Here is a 14,788-nt window from a genome sequence, read left to right on the forward strand (position 1 = left end):
GAATTTTATCATATTGCAATATCGAACTTTATGAGTCTTATTTTAATTAATTCCCTTTGATTAATAAAACATAGATGCAAAACTAATTACTTAGGAAACTAACAAATTTACGTCAAAATTGTCTTTATATAAAGTAGATCAAAACATAAACTTCATTCAATTAATTTTTTGCGAAAAATAATTTTTTCGTGGTATTTCTAAGAAAATTTCATTGTTTATATTTCAAAAGCATAATTTCCTTCCTATTTTATTCTTTTTTCCACTACCTACACTTAAAGTTTCTCCTAACTAAACGATAAAACGTTATCGTCGTTATGCATTTATTAATTTAATAATAATTGTACTCTCTTGATTCAATGTTGACATGTAAAATCTCTTCTGTAAGTGAATAAATTCTATTTGTAATTTATTTATTTGTTCTACATTTAAGTAATATCCTTTGGACTGTGTGATCTATAAACTATGTCCCCTGATACAATATCAAATTAAATGTTCCGTGATTAAACAATGATATTGTCAAGTGGATTGTAATAGATGAATAATTGGTTTATACACATGTATAATTCTTATTAAGAAACATTCATATATATCTTATTATTAGCTCAATTTCCTCTCATAAGGGAAATTTATTTCAGAAAGTTACAGCATAGCTTAAGAATTATTTAAAATTGATCCGTTACACATTGAAAATTAAATATATTTTATATATTTTTGCAAACTTCTATTAAAAAGAAAAAGAATAAAAAATACTAATGTTAAAGAAAGCAAATGCGAGGGAAAAATGACAAAATTATTAAAAAATCAAGAATGTATAATAAATAAATTAATCAACAGTACCGAACGTATAGCATACGTGTGATACAACACACCTTCATATTTAATAACAATAACCATTCTATTTAGCCAAAATTTATACTAAATTTATATCAAAAAGTTATTTTTAATAATATTCTGTCTTATTTATTTTCATTCGCATCGAATGAATATCATGTTATTTTATTAAAATTTTCTGGCTACATACGTGTTTGTCGTTTTGGTACCCTATTTTGACAAGATTTCTCCAATATTATATAATATTGACAAATTTCTATAATATTAAACCGATTTAAAACTCGAATCTCTTCGTGTCGTGGGAAAATATTTTCTTACCGTTATAATACATATGCAGCATTATGTATCTTCAAAGATACAATATAATATAATTTGGTAAAATTATTTAGGGCAATTTTTGTGACACGTATTTATTTTTCCATCAATAATTTCAAAATACTTCTCGTTATTGATTCAGCTTGTAATAAATTTTCTCTCTATCTTATCACGGTATCCAATACCAATAGCAGTTCAGCAAATTGAAAATAATATAATTGAGATAATCAGATCCATTCCTCTTAAATCTCTCTTAAACCGTAAATATAACCTCTTCTGTTTGTCTTAATGTTGCTTCAACATCGAAGGTCATTAGCAACACTGTTCAAATTTAAAATCTTTGGTGCAGTTTTGTTCAGATAGAAATTGGCTGAGTTTTATTAAATTCTCATACTGTTTTTCGGGTGAACTATTCTTCCTGCAGCGTCATATCGTTATATAGTTTTTTTCTTCATGTGTACATATTTTTTGCAAATAGTAAACATATAGTAGAGGAAATTAATCTTCTAGGCAAGATTTCCTTTATATTATATATGCGTATGTATATTTACATTTCTGTAAAATGTGTCGTTCGTTTTTTTAACGTTAGTATCGTTACGTTATAGGAATACTTATGTTTTTAAAATTCCTTCAGAGGCACTCAGCAAACAAAAATACTTTTTATTCTAAACATCTCTTGCATACGCAATGCGGGAGGCTTCGATTAGGCTGGATAACATTGAGACCAGACATGGGAACCGTTACAGATACGGCTTCACGAAAACCTCAAAGCACAATCTCACCCGTAGGATTAGTTTATCCATATGCGAGCACATATGTTTGATAATGTTTCAGATGATAAACTCATGGCCTATTCCACCACATAAAATTATCACAGTATTTAAGAAAACGGATACTTATGCTTCTTAGACAGATCATTACGAAAAGTCACGGTGATGCTTCGCGTTATTTGCTTCGTCAAATGACAGGCGTTACGGGCCATGACGGACACGGACGTTACAACGTCCGTCTCGCAGTGTTCTATCTCGTTTTGCATAGGATCAGGTCAGTCACACGAACTACGCCTACTTACGTCCGTCAAACTATACAACGTTATGACGGACGTTGTAACGTTCGCCATTCCAACACTCGTGTGACCCCAGCCTAAGGTTCAAGCTTGTATCATGTGAGATGGGGCTGAAATTCCGTACCGAAGCAATCGCCTTAAAAATCTGCGAATCGAGATAAATTCTATTTGGCGTTATTTTCGGGCTAGTTCTAGCAGTACTCCGTCAAAACCAAAATATTCGTAGTATATATTAGTCATAGTATATCATAGTATATAATATAATAATCTAATATTTGCAATCATAGTTGAACGTTCCCGACATTACCGCTTTAATCGTATCTTCGTTTATTAGTTAGAGTTTTTCTTTTTTATTAATATCATCCGCGATTCCTCAATTTCTATCATCAACTTCGTCCGTATAAAACCCTTCTTGCGGCTCTTTGATCTCGCGTCAGATTTAGCTGAATTTTTCTAATTTCTCAACAGCTTCTCAATTTAACGTCGAATTCATCTGTACTATTCTACAAGTTCTTCTATATTGTCTTTCGCGATGAATCCATGATGTCGTATCAGTTCATTTGCACATCTTTGAATATCCGTGCTGGCGCAGTTCAAGCACGTCACAATGTTTACTTTAGTATTTTCCATAATTTGACTCAACCATTTGTTAATTTGATACCTCTCTTACTATCTTATATTTATCCTGAGTACATAAACTTTGTATTTTCTTAATAAATCACACCAACGATTGTTAATGCATTCTATTAATTTCATGTCACAATGAATGTTAGAAATTTCATAACGAATGCAAATTTATGTTTAATTTATATTACTATGGAGACTAATTTCAGAATAATTGCTAAACTGAATAGGCAAATTAATAATCGTTGTTTAACCCTAAGGCAATTATTAGGAAATATAAAAACCTGTGTGTCGTTTCAGTCTAGAAAACAAAGAGAGACCACCTTGTTTTCTCTCTAATGTTCGTTATATGTAAAAATTTTTATTACAAACACTGGCTAGATAAAATGTTTGAATACATTCTCATTTTTTATAATAAAGCGTATCCTTATCAAGTTCCACGTTTCATTTTCATGGTATTTATTTACACTACTGAATGATATTAAAATTTAATATGTGTAAGAACTGATTGAAATGATTAATTAATACGTAGATACTATGATAAATAAAGATGAAAAAAGATGATAAAGACTACATTTTGTAGCCACTGCATTTCTAAATTCATATGTTCACTGCTTAGGGTAAATGCGTTTGGAACATTTGTGAGCTTCCTGTGTGGTAAGTCGGAATGCATTGCGCATACGAACAACAATGCACTGGACGAATTTCTTGTCAGGTACTGATACTGCTCAAAACACACAGAAACGCGCTTAGACGATCGACGAATATATGGAATATTAGAAATTAGCTTGTAATATCGCAAATATACAGAGCTTGATATATCGATAAGAACACTAGAAATAACTGCTTGAACAATACAACTAAATGTGTTGTTTTGTAAGATTTTATATATCTAATGCGCAATATTGCTTAAAAAACATAACAACAAAAGAATGTAAGAATGAAATTACATTTTAAACGAATTTTATGTATAAATATAAATGCATAAATAATAATCATAATTTCCCATGTTTCACATTTTTTTCCTTAACAAGTTATTTAAAGTCTTGGAATATTAGAATATAAACTTTTATTAATTCATCCCTTTGTTCCCTGAGTTGGTATTGAGTTAAAGTTAAAAGTAAAATTGATCTTATATCGTTAATAAAAATACAGTACCGAGATCAATGAATGATTTTTATCATTATTGCCCCTAAATAGGAAACAATTTTAATTTTTTTAAATATGAAAAGAAAATTTCGGAAACAAAATAAACTTTCTAATCAAATTTCCACATTTCTAGATATTTACTACACAATTAACACATAAATTAAATTTAAAAATATGATTAATTTAGAAACAAGTTTGACATACAATAATTTGAAAATATGTATAAAACTTTTAATTGTTCAAAAGTGCAAAAGTTATAAAAGATACTTTTGGGAATAAAATATTTATCTCAACGGAATAACATAACTTTTACATAACATTTACTTACATTCTACATTTAGAAAAGCGCATAAACAGTGTACCTACGTTACTAACTTTTTCTAATATACAACAAATTCCTATCTGAATAAAGTATTCCCACAACGTATATTATAATGTACTACGTTTATTATTTTCTATATATTTTATACTGATAAGAGAATAAGAGTACAGATTATTGGAAAAAGATAAATACGTATAAATGTGCACGTTTCTCCAGATTTACCATTCTTATAGAAAAGAAAATAGTAACTATTATTTCCAAGCATGTATTAAAGATGATGTCAGTTACCAACACCTTATTTAAGTACCTAATAATCATATTAATGTTTATAGACACTAATACGGATTAATATTAATACGCATATATATCTTTAGTATTTTAAAATTCTATAATCAGTCAAAAAGAAGATAAAAAGTACCATGGACTTTTTAAAGATTTTCTATAGAGATAAAGTAAAATATGACTCATATAAAGTTGCGTAAGCAATGTCGCCAAAAAGAAATCATTTTTAGAATTTTATTTAATACCTGTCTAAAAAAAAGATGTTGAAAGCGAGTATGTTTTAAAAGAAAAAATTTACACAAACTTTCTTCATCTCTACGAAACATATTAAAGTTGTTTCTTAAGTAGATATGTATATTGCTGCTAATATTCCAAATAAGATTGGAATTACTGAAGGACCTTTACTGAAGGAAGTACAACTTTCAATTTTTGGAGTAATTTGTTACATTCCTATACACTATATTACAATGGAATGATCTTTTACGTTTAAATTATTTATTATTCATTATATATAAAACATAGGCTTCTATTATAAAATGATATTAGAAATTAAAATTCTTAAAATAGACATGTTAATAATGGTGATGCATGTGAATAAATATTTAGTTGAATATGTAATGTTATTAAAACTTTTCATTGGTAAATTCTAAGCTATCTAGTTAGATGTTACAATGTCACAACTCTAATAATAGTACATACTTCAATAAAAACTCATACGCTAATTATAAGACAATAAATTGTTATCTAAGATAATATAGCGATATAAATAAGAAATACTTACATCTGGATGTTCTTTAACAGGTACATAAACTTTTTCCGTAAGTGTTGTGATATCGCCCTCTGGTTCCGGTAGAACTAGTGGCTCCTTTTTGACGCCACTAATCTGGAAAAGACTTGCCCGCACTTTTGCGATTTCTGCAACAAAGATAGAGATGCATGTACATATTTTTAGTTCCAATTTTAATTAAAATATTTCGTCGAGTACAGTCTACTATTAACCTGCAAAAACAAAGAACCGAAATGCAGAACCATAAATAAAATCAGTCAGTTTGTAATTATACATATCATCTCTAATGAACATTCGTAACAGATGAACATCATATCTACAACTCTTTCATCACGTAAATTGACATTAGTTTTATGATGAAGAGTAGATGTGATATGAAAAGACGAATAAAATTAGACAATTATAAAATCATTTAGTCGTATGTATGTAGACATGTGGATTGCGTAATTATAAAAGATCTATTCATTTCTAAGAACGTAAGTTTTTAAAACGATTAAATTTCAATTTCCTGAACTATCTTACTAAGATAAATGCGATACACATAGGAGAATTTTATAGTGAATAAAATAATGGATGTACTTATGTATTTATATATATAGTGGCGGAGAAAAAAAATTTTTGAGTTGGCATTTGTATATGTGTATGAACATTAATAACTTTTATATTAAACATTTTTTACCGCATGCCTAACAATCATCTATCCTATAAGATGTATTACATCCTATCTTTATTTTTAATCAGTGCCCTCGTCAATCATAATTCCACTTTGTAAAATTATGATGTTTTTACCTGCTGATTACTTTTTAAACCCTTTTTTATCCACCTGCGCATTTCGATATTCAATAATTTTTGATTATAGAAACAATATCGTTGAACAAAAATATTTGGTATATCAATTTATATATAATATCAATTTATTTTTATAACAATATGCACATATATATGTACATGCACATAATATGTATATATTTTTAGTATTTTTTCACGAAATATTTAGACCCTTGCTTGTATTATATTAGATGATTTATATGTTCGAAACCTTAAAAATATTATCGCAATGAAAATAATAGAATAGCATTTCCTTACAATTCAAGGGTTTGCAAATATGGAACTAATTAATAACAAAGTTAAAAGCATTTCTCATATTAAAATACTAAATTGAATAATAGGTTCGTTCGTCACAACCGCGTACATATTTCGAGAAGTGTCATATCAAACTACTGCTTATACATTATACGCATACTTACTAGCTACATGCTAGTAATAGATGCTTACTATTGCTTATCCATTATACGTGCATACTTACTAGCTGGATAAATGTTAAACATGTATAGATATCAAAACAAGTTAAAGGCGGTCTAAAGTGTAGAGGTTGGTTCAGATATGGTCAGTTTCGTTAAGTAGCAAGTGAAACGGAATTTATATTCTTTCACTCTGGGTGATCAATATCAAAGCAAATGATCTATCGAAACAGTTTTATCGAAACAGCTTTAGTTTTATTCTTGTTTCATCCGCCATGATCCTCCAATTCAACATGATTCGGCTTTACTTACTATTTTACTAGATTAAATTACTGGCCGTGCCTGATCCAGCCTTAAGAGTATTTCATCTACTTATACAGCGTTAGACAGTTCTCCTTCAGTTTTGTATAAAGTAAAAATCTTCTTGAACATGAACCAATGCAATATCCATTTCCGGAATTAAATGCGAAAATGATTACAATGGATGCAAAAATGAATTAATGCGACGAATTAATGTAGAAAAAATAAAAAGAAAATATATGATATGTACGCTGATGATAATATCGATAAGCATACCACTCAAAAATGGATTAAAAGATTTAATAGTGGAGATTTTGATCTGGAAGATAAGGAAGAAGTGGCAGCTCAATGAAGATTAATATTGGTAAATAACCATATTAAGTGAATGAAACCTAAGATACTCAACTAGATACTTAAATATTTTAAAGAAATCAATTTTATAACATTTAAATAAACTTGGAATGACAATTAAGTAATGATATCTGGGTCCTGCATGTGATAATCAAAAGGAATTTGCTAGACAGCATTTGAATATGCGATTCAATATGCAATCGTTTGTTAAAAATACATAAAAGTGGTGGGTGTTACCCCACTTACCATATTTACCTAACCTTAATTTTGCACATTGGAAAATTTCCATAATTGAAAATTTTTCAAAAACATAAAATGTCGAAGGATGCGCGTGTCTGAATTTTCGAATGAGAAGGACGAAAAGTTTTACAATAAAAGAATAAATAAATTACGAAAAATGGCAAGAGATCGTAGAATAAAATGGTGCATAGATATATCATTATTTATAGGTGTGTATTATGTAAAAATATTAATGCCTACTTATAATTGTATTATAGTCGTAGCTTTATCAAGTTAACAAATTTTGCCTATTTATAAATAATACACGATTTTAAGGACAACTGAAGAAAAAGTGAATTAAGTGGAAATGCAAAATGTAGAAAGCGGTATGTTCCACCTCTTTTTTACTATAAGCAATATTTTTAAACTTGTTTCCAGTTCTACCTACTTTTAAGTATCACTGACTACACAGTTATGAGTATAGATATACATATGCATGCATGTATGTATATGTTACCACAGTACGTATTACGCATGCGTGCGCAGATATAAGAGTGTAAATGAAAAGAGAGGATAGAACACACGAGCGAAAGAACGCAGCATCATATCCACTTTTAGCAACATTGCTCATTACAGCTGACATCAGCTGTATTGTATTCTCGTAGCTTTCTTACCTTCCTGTTTTCCATTACATTTGTTTTGTTTTGCTTTCAGTAATTATTCAGAAACGAAATTTTCAATTAAACAAGAAACGAGTACTATATGTTAATTTAAACTTTCACATGCTACGATATTGCACCTCTTTCCTTATCTAAAATCAGAAGAAATCTAGAACAAACTTTATCTGACGTAAACAATATTTTTGGTTTGAATAATAACTTTAAACACATATATATTTAACTCATATCGCGAGTCAATTAGTTAATTTCATTCGTAGAAACATCTTGTGACTCACAGAAATGCGTATTGATATACATACATACGTATACATACATATGTATGTACATTGAGATTGTTATAAAACAAGAATATTGTACAAAGCTAAATCGGAAATACGTTGAATGTTAATTAAAAGAAATATTTTTTTATAAAATTTTATTCACTGTCTGTCATATTGCTGAACACTGTAGTCATATTTTGCAAATACAAATCACAATTATTTTCAAACGATGAATCATTGTTTTTGGAATCAAACTCCAAACGAGGGAAAAGGCTAAAGTAAAATTCCAAGACGATATAGACCTGGGAAGTATAAATGCTCATTACCTGTGAGAATAAAAATCTATCTAAGTGTAGCGTAGGTGGTGATGTTGAATCGATGTTGGTATTGGTTAGGTGCAGCGTCTATGACATCATCGATGGCGTAATCATCAAGACTACGATCCATGACACAGATCAACCGGTTGAAAAAGACAATGGCGTTTTGAGGAGACAAACCTTCTCGTTAATTTACAATAAGAAAAATAATTTAATTCGTTACAATGGTACTTGTAATTACAATGACACAACTTCCAAACATTTCAATAAACTTCGGCAATCGTCTCGAAATTTAATAACAATAATAAAATATTTTATTACGCTTCGTGTCCTATAATATCCGTATTGTACTCATGTATATAATATGTATTTTATGTGCTATGAAAGCTACTATTACTCTTGACAGAAACTGTACACCTAAAATTTCATCGAATTTCAATTTTCATAGTTCAATAAAATCATTTAGTTTCGTAACCTTGCTTTTCATCCAATAGATACACTAACACTTACTAGTGGTAATAATTATTTAATAGTATTTCAAACTATACAGTTAATCTAAGGGTAATTATAATCTTATTGAAAGATTATATATCATTTTATATAGCGCCGCAAATCAAATCAATAATTAAGCTTTTAGATTCCATTTGCATATCGACATAATATAGATACAAGTAATTTTACATGACCTTTCAACATTTTACAAAGAGTATAATTCGAGTGTGTGTTCCGAGAGTTTAGAAATTTATTATATAGCAGACCCTCTCTCTAGATTCGTTTTTCATTAAATAAACATAGTGGTGCAATCTATAAAATAGGATCGCTTGAAAACTGAATATTTCAAAAATATGCATGTACGTACATGTTCAACAATATTTATTTTTGATAAATCACTGGTCATTAGTATTAACTTAAAAAAAACAATACTGAAGAGAGTGCAAAGAATGCTTCCTTTATTTATATTACGTAATTAATAAAATATTGTATAATTATCAATTGCGTAGTATAAAATTTGTGATAATATTTATGATATTTAAGTTATGATTTAAGTTAAGCTCAAATAAAAGATAAAAACTTGATCTGAAAAAAATAAAAAGAAATATCACAAAGTATAAAAAAAGTTAATTCACAAACACACAAAATGAGCATAAATAAATAAATGACAAAAAAGGAATACCTATCTTGTTGACAACTGAAACACAGAATTGTGTTTATTAAATATTTGTATTATTGTTCGGGTAATTAAGAGCAAACATTATGTAACTAATCATAAGAGATCAATATAACCCAATCGTATTGTTAATTAAAGAACAACAAATTGAAAACGATTGATAAATATTGTATAGATGTTATATTAATTTTGTATTATCACTATGTTGTTCATCGATTTCAACAAATTAATTCTGGAATTAACACAATAGTGCGTTATAAATACAGATTTTAAATCAATGTCACATGTATTGAAGTTATATCTTAGTAGCCAAGTTTCTTAAGCAATTCACAACTTATTTTCACATAGTGAGTCACAAGGATATATTTATAAGTCACTGTCCAAGAAATTTTATACCAACACTAAACTATGATTTCTAACACAAGCCTTACAAACATACAAGTATAACGCTAAAAATAATGTAGAAAAATACATTTCGCGTACTATTTACATTATCTACACACTTAGCTGGAATATAAGAATAACAATATTATTAACCCTTCCCCATAAAATGATGTCACAACATGTTTAAAATATACGATAGTTAAATTCTATTATTGAAAATTGTAACATGGAACACGGGTAAATTTAATTTATAAACTTATTTAACAAATAGCACGCAATTCATGCTCACTAGAAAATCATTCAATATTTTTTATCAATAATTAACGATATTATTATTTATCATTTATCAATAATTGATAATTAATCAATAGAATAGAACCTTTGTTACATATATTTTTAACCTTTCAACCTTTTACTTTTCCAGAATATAATATTTCAAGTACATCAGAGATCATAGTACGCAAATATCATTAACCTTAATAAAATTGTAGCCAATGTATACGTATATTATTCTGCTACAGATAGAGTTTTTAAAGAAATATTTGAGACGTTATTTTTATTTTTTATTTTTTATAAAATGGAAATTAAATCAGAATTTTCATTCTCTGCATTATATTTTATTATTATATTGTACATGTAACAAGTATGTGTAGCATACTTTGAAGCATGAAAAGCAAGGAAATAATTAAACTTCGAAAAAAATTTCATTAGGAGAAATTAAATAGTTTCGACTTTCAAGTGATGCATCAGATGGTACATATGTCTTCTCTGAAAGCGGAGACGTTTCAAACATTTGGAGGTCACCCCTATCTTTTTTTAAGCGGAACTGTAAATCTTTTTATGCACCATTCGATGCATTTTTTAATTCTCTACAAAAAATTTCAAAGTATTTGGATCGAAGAAAGATTAATTTAAAAGATATCTTAACTTTAATATTCCAAAATTTATCGTATGGAAGATAAGGAAACACAACGCAGTACTTTCTCGTTTATGTTTTTCTTACGTGCATGCGTATAAATGAAAACAAACGAAATTATTTCATGAAAGGTTAAAGTTACATACATATTTTCTGTCATTTTCTGTCAACTATTAAATTTAATATTATTATTTCATATGTTTAAATGATGAATCCGAAATTAAATCATTTTTATTATGATACGTAAAAAATATACAACTTTAATAACGAAAAAGAAAATAGAAAAAAAATTCTTACCTAGCAAGATTCAAACCGGAATCCTAAATACTATTGTACACACTACTTATCTATTTATCGCGATAACAATTAAAGAACTATGTTAGTTTAACTCAATAAAGGATACACATCACAATTTTTAAACGGGTATCCATTAGCGTGTAATATTTTAGCATTTGATTACATTAATGATCCACTCCATCTACTCTAAATTTTCTTTTGTCCAAAAAGTTCATTCAAGATGTAATCTCCTTGTGTGAAAACTATTTGAGATTTTTTAAGGGTTAAGTATAGAAATTTTGTTTATTTCACTAGCTACAAAAAGGTAATCTATTAATATTTCAGACACGTTTTGCTTCAAGATTTCGTAATTAATAAATCGAAAATATAAAATAAAATCTATTTTATTAAACTTCTTTCGTTTATATGAAAGAGCTTTTTCTTGAAAATGTACATATTTTATTACACAAGTTTCACACGAAATATTTCATAAAATTCTTCATACCATAAAGTATATTGTATTTCCCTCAATATTTACTTCTTTACATTAAATGTCTTAATAATGACAAAGTATTTCATATTTCGATTTCAGATATCTTATCTCATACGGTTAACATCTTTCAGGGCAAGAATGTTACAACTATTATATAATTTGAAGGCAGTTTATCTATTAATAACCGTATTAACAAATGCTACTGCATTGATTTACGTCAATTTGGAAGAAGTCAAGTTTTCTAGCTCTTTTATTCACACTGTCTTTGTACAAACGTTACACTAATAACACAATTTAGTTTCTTACTATTCATAGAAGTTAAAATAGATACATAGATATAAATTTTGCAACAAATATACATAATAATATACACAATAATAATATAGATATCTTTATTAATAAAGATATGAGAAAAGCACGCACTTTCTATAATTAAAAACATACTAACGATACAATATTGTTAATAATTTATAGAATATAAACCAGCAAGAAGAAATGTATTTTCAAAAATATTTTACTGATTATTATCACATTTCAGTATTGAAACATGCTAAAAGCATCTGGATATTACATTATCTTTTACATGATTAAATTAAACATACATATACATAAATATTTCTTTTACGTCTATATAAAAAACTATATTAATTTATGTTGTATAAAAATAATAGTAATATAAATTAATCTTAAATGCAAATTGAATGAACTGGCACAAATATATATTTTCACCACGAAAAGTCGAAAATTTGATTACTATGATTACCGACTACCACTTTATTCTCTTACTTTCATTTTCCAGGTTTTCGAATATTTAACTTGTATTTATCGTTAGTATTTATTGCTTTTCATTTAATTTTTAAGAATTTCTAATAACCTCTAATCATTTCTATTTAATATTTTCATAGTATAGAATTAATAAAATTTTATATTTCATGTTAGTCTACTTCTAAAAGGAATACATTTTATATATGAATAAAATATAGAGAAAAATAGAGAAAACAATTTCTTCACACTATATACAATATGAATTTTGCACAAGTTAATCTAGAAATCATAGTACAGATTACAAATGGAATCAGGGTGATTCTATGACACAAAATAAGACGGAATTTAAGAAGGATGAAACTGTGCTATGGGTTTCATTTTTAAGAAAATTAAATTTGGAAATTTGTCAAATATTATTTGACTAATTCCCAATAGAAGTGGGTTACTGACTACAGGCTATCTTATATACGAAAATAAATTGATGGACAATGCAGATTTTTTGCTTATAGCCTTTCTTTTTTTTCAGAAATTAAAAGCCTTTCTTTTTTTTCAGAAATTAATTTTTTCAGAATTAGTTTACTAGATGACATAAAAAAAATTGTCGAAAAAATTGCAATTGGCCGAAATCGCGAAGAAACACGTAAAAATCATTGTTTTCAAGATTTTTATCTGGGTTTGTAATAAAAATTTAAACAATACATTTTAAATGCATATATATATAAGATATGAGAATCACACTGACGTCTCGAAGTTTCAACAACTATAGATGTTGAACCTGCTTTGCTTTAACTCGAGGCGAAGATGACCGACTAAGACTGAGTACAGTACGGGAATATACGGTTTGGTATAATGACCCAAGTAAACGTGTGTGAGTGCACGCCCAACTCAAGGCAAGCAGAAAGATTGACGAAGAGAAGAGCGAAGAGTGCCGCTTGGAAACGGAGACGGTAGAGAATTCCTTTCACCCTACCTACTTTTCGAAGCTTAAAGTAAGAGACTCGAATCGAATGGAGGGGGGCGGATGGTGGATACCAACGAGGATATGCGCAAGAAGGGTGGAGAGTGAGTAAAACGGAGGGAAGGAGAGTAAAAAATACTCAAGAATGATAAAGAACGAAAATTGTGGGAGTGAAAAAAGAAGGTTAAAGGGAACGGGGGACATAATTGAGCGAATTGATATTCGAACGAAACAGAAAAATTAAGAGATGACAACTGCACCGCTTGAAAAATACGAGATTTTTCCTTTTTGAAATAAAAATATAACAAAAATCAACCCAAAGAATGGAAGAAAGCAGGAGGAAAAAGAAATAGAAGAAAAAGCAGGAGAAGAGAAAAAATAAGAAGAAGGTTAAAGACTAAATTCACACGAGTGAGCAAACGAACAAGTGAAGGAACGAGGGAGCAAAATAACAGAAGAGAGACGGAGAATGACGAGAATGGAACGAAGACGAAGTGGCACGAGCCCGTTGGTGGATGCCATGCGGCATGAAGCGAACTGCAGGTCAATCCGGTCATCGGCCCCTATGTGTTCCCAAGGGCCACTGTTAAGGGTTTCATGATATTTCTCTTTTGTCTAAATCTCCGTCCCATCATTCTATTCATTATTTCTTTGCACGTACGTACTAACGCATTTTAAAATAACGCTAACCTATATCGATATACCGTATCAACCTATAAATCGTATATCACAAACTAAATTTATTCAGCATAGTTTATTCTATTGATCGATTAATCGCAGGTGCATCAATTAATTACAGTCGGCGTTTATTTATTTATTATATGTAGTTAAAAAGATTTGTATAATTAACGAAATCTAATGAACGAAAAGTTATGTAATGTAAAACAGATACATAGGAACAAAAATAAATTTAATCAATTTGATAAGTTTCATTAATGCTCTTATCAATAAAGATTGTATTAACAAATTTCATTGAATCATTACCATATATTATTATCAATACTGAATCAGTCAACATTGAATCACTATTATGTATTATCAATATTAAATTAATCAATCAATATACTAAATCACTATCAAACAT

At 28.4% G+C, this 14,788-nt stretch overlaps 1 protein-coding gene across 4 annotated transcripts in view; it reads right to left on the reverse strand.

The window, feature by feature from the left end:
• The window catches only part of LOC117215388 (protein held out wings), a 45,376-nt gene that overhangs the window by 21,356 nt on the left and 9,232 nt on the right, over window positions 1-14,788 (reverse strand). For all 4 annotated transcript variants that reach the window (XM_033461775.1, XM_033461776.1, XM_033461774.1 and 1 more), the window contains exon 2: window positions 5,371-5,504. In XM_033461775.1, the coding sequence (XP_033317666.1) occupies window positions 5,371-5,504 (134 nt within the window). The remainder of the gene's footprint in view (window positions 1-5,370; window positions 5,505-14,788) is intronic.

The sequence above is a fragment of the Bombus bifarius genome, unplaced genomic scaffold (genome assembly GCF_011952205.1).
Source record: "Bombus bifarius isolate JDL3187 unplaced genomic scaffold, Bbif_JDL3187 scf7180000009565, whole genome shotgun sequence".
Lineage (NCBI taxonomy): Eukaryota > Metazoa > Arthropoda > Insecta > Hymenoptera > Apidae > Bombus > Bombus bifarius.